Below are 5,517 nucleotides of genomic sequence, written 5' to 3' on the forward strand. Positions count from 1 at the left end.
CATCTACTTTACATGAGAAATCAACAGTTGTCTTCCTATTACTAAATATCAAATAATTTGTTTTATCCAAATTCAAGGACAATTTGCTTTGTTGAAACCAATTTTGTATTTTCTCAAATTCTTTCTGTGCCATCTCAAACATTTTTTCTATATCTTTACCCAAACAAAAAAATGTTGTATCGTCAGCAAATAAAACGCATTTGAAAAGTCCTGACACATTTACTAAGTCATTCACATATAAAATAAACAACTTAGGTCCCAGTACAGAGCCTTGAGGTCACACTTAGCCTCTATCCTGCAAGTAGGACATGCAGGTAGAGGCTGCCGAGGACTAGGATTGGACACTCCTGGTTTAGGGTCCGTCTTGTTTGTGGKGATTCACGAATCACATCCGGTAACCTCAAGAGCTAGGACAAATAAAACTCCTTCTGTGCTTAATAGCATGTATTTGATCCAGTTAAAATATCAAAGCACAACMCTGACTCTTTGTTTTAACCTTTGTATAACAGAAAATAATTTTCAATGAACAAATAAGAATTTAGACTTTTACTTTAAAGGGCTTTTTACTCAGTAATGACAGTGTTGCTTCCATCGGTTGTGGTAAAGWAAAAGTTGAGTCAAAAGGCAAAACTTTTATTTACTTGTATGTCTGTGCATGTGTCAACTCTCACCTGTGGTCATGACGTTTGGAYCATGATTGAAATAACGAGATCCTGGATACAAGCAGCTGAAATGAGCTGTCTTCATGGTGACCGTGCTCAGCCTTTGAGACAGGGTGAGGAGCTCCGTCAACCTGGAGGAGCTCTGAGTAGAGCCGCTGCTCCTCCACATCAAACCGAGTCAGTTGAGGTGGTTCATCTAATTAGGATACCTCTTGGACGCCTCCCTTTAGAGGTGTTCCAGGCACGTCCTACTAGTAGGAGGCTCCGGGGAAGACCCAGGACTCACTGCAGGGATTGTGTTTCMTCTCTGGCCTGGGAACACCTCAGGGTCCCTCAGGACAAGCTGGAAAGTGAAGAGAGGAATGTATGGGTTTCTCTCCTGGACCTGCTGCCACTGCAGCCCGACTATGAATAAGTAGTAGAAGATAAAATATCAGRCAGAATGTGGATCATGTCATGGTCTTCAGGTGTGTATTAGGAGCAAACTATACTCCCTGTTAAGCCTGATAAAGAGCAAATCATTGTGTTGGCAGTATATTTGAGGTAGTCTACTTAAAATGTGAGGTCACAGTGGCTTGGTCAATGAGAAGTTTTGAAGCAGGACAGGTCTCACTGGAGGTTACCAAAGTTAGACATGGTACTCATAACTGTAGCATTACATTGTTCAGACAATTTGAATGAGATATTTCAAATAAAGAACCAGAGGAAATGGTGTGCATTTATGTGAAGTAGCATCATATGTGTCTTAAAGCTGTGATCTAGAGGAATGATGTCTCTTTTTTTAGACAGTCCTTGCCTATTATAGTACCAATACTRAAAGTATTACAACAACGTGACTTCATGGTGCTAAATGGCTCTTTCAAATAGCAGCAAGTCAAAACTGGTTCAGTTCAGACTTGTTTATTGCTCAGCACTGGAAACATCACATAAGATGGAAAACATCTGAGTGTGAATGAAAGGTGAGCAGCCTTCCCCGTTTCTTTTCTGCTCCTGATTTTCTCTCTCCCACCGTTGCTCCGAGGCGCCCCACCCCACCCCCCGTGTCGCCTTACCCCCGAGTTTTAGCCCCCTAATCGCCCACAGTTAGTGGGAGAGAACTGGAGACTTCCAGCTGGCTGCCTTGTTACTGCACACTCCTGGGACACACACATTCCTGCACACACACATGGGCTCATATACGCTTACCAAGGAATTTTCTGTTATCTCTTGGCATCTCTCTATCCAACTCCCCCACCACCCTCTGGACAACTTGATCCCGCCAAGGCCTTGCCGTGTAAACTGAACAGCAGAAGGAGGCATTACCTCGTGGGAGGGTTGTCCTCCACTCCAACACCGAGCTGAAACCAACATTAAGATTTGTATTTCACCGGACTCTCAAACCTACATCTGTATGTGGAGGCACGTGTTTGTCAAAAACTTATTACAAGTTTCCAAAAGTTACTACAGCTCTGGTTGTCCTGATGCTTCTCAGTAATCCAGGTAGAAAAATCAAAAAKMAAAAATAAGTAGGTCCTCTGGATGGGTTCTTCTTTAGTGAAATGTTTCGTCTCTCGTCCAAGAGACTTCTTCAGTCTGATGAGTTTCAGGTGAACTCAACCTTATAAGCACTGCCTCCACATGGTGGACAAACAAATTAGTCATATGCAAAAGAGGGCCATCACCTAACAATAGGTTGTTAGTGCCTTGATTGGCTCTATTGTTCATGGAGGGTCATGTGCTCCATCACCTGACTATCGTTGAGGCCCTGATTCACAGCTCTGGTTGTTTTGTCTCACAAGTGTTTTTCTCTTCCAGGAGGGATCCGTATGATTATCCTACCCACTCCAGGCCTGTTCCCAGAGAACAAGGCCCCTACCCGAGCCACTACCCGGACCCTCTGGTTTCCAGTAACTCTGGCCGTTTGCCTCTCCCTCAGTCGACCAGCCAGCCCCAGCAGGCAGCTAACAATCCACGCTACCACCCTTCCTCTCAGCCGCACCGTGCGGCAATGAGGCAGGACGTCCCCCCGTCTCCCACCGCCGGACGCCGAGGCCGGCAGTACTACGACGGCCCCGAAGGGAGAAACTACCGACAGGCCAGCCCCGGCCGCTACTTCAGTCCCGAGAGGAACCCCAACGCCAGAGAACGCTACCCCAGCCCCGATCGCTACCAGTACGGAGGCGAAAGACAACCGGAGCCAAGACGCAAGAACGTCATGATAGACGCCGTGTAAAGTTAAAACTCAGAGCGGTGTAACTCAGCCYAACAGAAGCCAAACGTGACGAGAGTAAATGTTTAAACAAATGTTTGTTTTTAAGGGAAATAGATTAAACTGTATATAAATGCATTTATTGGAGTTGGTTGAATATATTCCAGTATTGCCAAAGTTTGTAACAAGACAGAGTTTATATTGTAGAAATGAAATAAGACCAAATTGGAGGTAGACTGTTTGTGTAGATGTTTAGATGAAACTTGGTGCCAAATGTGTAAAATGAAGTAAAAAGTAGTGGATTTGTGGTTTTGTACACACGGATCAGAATGAAGGAAACAGAGGGATCACCTTGACCAGTGAAACTATTGCACAAGGGAAACAGGAAGTCGTCCAACAGGAACAGGAAGTAACTCCCCTTGTTTCGTGTAGTCTTTGATGTTTTTGTCGCTTGAACTTCCTTTACATCCTGCTTCACGCTGGTACTTTGGTCTTTTCTGCCTTTGAATGTGCGGACTTGGCAATTATTTTCTGTGTTTAAGATGAGTTTATGATGAGTTTTGTGGTTTTAAAAAAATATATGAAAATATAATAAAAATCTTTGATCTGCACTATTGTTACTACTRTCTTAGATAAGTTATGTCACTTCTTACTCTGTGGAATGAATAAATGGCACATTTTATCCTTGAACATATAAATGTTATGATGTACTGGTAATGTCTGATTTTTTTTCTACAAATTCTTTGAAATAAATATTTTGAGATTATCACTCTGTTCATTTCATTTCACTGGTTTCTATTTCTGAGTTGCTCAGTGCGAATTCAGAATATTTCGTCAAGCTGCGACAGCGCCATGAGTCATCGCTTTAAAAATTCATTACGGTATTAGGCCTAATTTCTGTGAGCACAGTCTCTAGATAAATTTGCCCCCACCAGATGACTGATAAGAGTAGCCGGCGTTCTGATAATGACTGAATCATCTCCAACAATTAGGGGAAGGAAAATCTCCACTAGAAAATGATTAACGCCCAATTTGCTCCGAGAAGTAAAGATGGCAATGATTGGTGAAAGTAGACTTGATATAATTGTGTGTGTGTGTGTGTGTGTGGAGGGCTTTTTCTATCAGTTAATGTTTAATTAGCACCATCATCAGCAGGGAGCAGACATATGCTGAGCCTTAAAGTCTCCTCTTTGTTTGACCCTCTCCAGTCAGAGCAGGAAGAAAAGAAAAAACTGACAAACCGTGCGTCTCATTCTTGGATAAACAAACTCTTTATTCTCCTCAATTCATATTTTACTTTTGGACCCAGTGATACAATGCCTTTCAAAAAGCCAAAATAGATAAAAGCTGGGTAAACATGAAGAGGAAGAAGCAGCTGTCTGCTYGTCATCCTGTGATGACAGAAAAAAGGGAAATTACGTGCAGATATCTTGAACTAACTGAGTTCATGAAAATATCCAAACACAGGATGAGATGGGATGAAACAAATTTTAAGTACTTTTACAGAAAACTTTGTTTTATTTTACAGCAGSTAAGTTCCATAATAACATAATCTGGTTTTATCTTAATAGAGAAGAGTTATGTGCAGCAGCTGCACGCTGGAGAAAACAATCTGTTAAATGTAAATTAGCTTTAATTATCTTCATATTACCCAGCGGAGCAGCATATCACAATATTAGCAAGCAATACTACATTACTATACGTTTTTATAAATGTAACAGTCATGAATAATTTAAAATGAGACAACTGAATTATTTCTTTGCCTTTTATTAAAACTTTGTGGGTTCATTTGTTCCAGCATGGCAGACTTTACAATGTGGATTTTTTTTTTCCAGAGCAGCAACAAATATGCTTCTTTTGTATCATCTTTTTTTTTTTTTTTTGGGGGGGGGGTGGTGTTGCTAGAATACAAATTGTGATTATGTTAAATGTTCTGTTACTTGAATAAGTTTTACACAGTAGCCCTGTGTGTGTGTGTGAATGTAGCACAAAATGTAAGGAACTTATTTCTTTGTTATAATGCTTCTTGCAATAAATCTTATACCAGGTACCTGAAGCTCAGAAAGTGTCAATAGCAACAGCAAAATAAGCAATTTGGAAAATTCAGGTGCACAACCCACATACTCAGCTCTACTGCTCATCACACAAATTACCTGACAAATGTGGCACCATTTAAAAGGGAAATTAACAGACTTTCCATTGTTGTCAAATGTATTGCCAAGAAGCATTGTTACAACAACATTGTTGCTTTTGTGTTAAGATTATATGTGCATTGTAGCCAGATTAGAAAGAGTTAATCATGGTAGCTCCTTCAGCCAATCACAGCATTTGCTCACAGCACGTGATCAGAAAGGCCTGGATGGAAGAACCAGAACCCATCAGGGAAGCAGCAAAACTGTGAGTAAAAATCCACGTTTCAGCCCCTTGAATCTGAGAGTTCAATTTATAAACTGGTGTGTCACTGTTAAAACATATGATGCATAAAACCTAATGAAGTTACTGTTAGTTTGAATAAGGAATATGAAGCTAATGATACTAACAACATTACCATCCATGAACATTTGCAGTTATATCCTGTTTAAATGTTTAATATTCTATGTTATGTAAATAATTTTGATAAAAAAATAACCTTGATTATTCTTTTTCCATTACATTTTTTCTTTATAT

At 40.6% G+C, this 5,517-nt stretch overlaps 1 protein-coding gene across 2 annotated transcripts in view; it reads left to right on the forward strand.

Annotated features, from left to right (window-relative positions):
* pard3ba (par-3 family cell polarity regulator beta a) overlaps positions 1-3,616 on the forward strand; it is a 232,395-nt gene extending 228,779 nt beyond the window's left edge. For both annotated transcript variants that reach the window (XM_014018564.1, XM_014018565.1), the window contains one exon: positions 2,457-3,616. In XM_014018564.1, coding sequence (XP_013874018.1) covers positions 2,457-2,874 — 418 coding nt within the window. In that variant the 3' untranslated portion in view covers positions 2,875-3,616. The remainder of the gene's footprint in view (positions 1-2,456) is intronic.
* Positions 3,617-5,517: the final 1,901 nt, after the last annotated feature.

Source organism: Austrofundulus limnaeus, unplaced genomic scaffold (genome assembly GCF_001266775.1).
Source record: "Austrofundulus limnaeus strain Quisiro unplaced genomic scaffold, Austrofundulus_limnaeus-1.0 Scaffold195, whole genome shotgun sequence".
Taxonomy (NCBI): domain Eukaryota; kingdom Metazoa; phylum Chordata; class Actinopteri; order Cyprinodontiformes; family Rivulidae; genus Austrofundulus; species Austrofundulus limnaeus.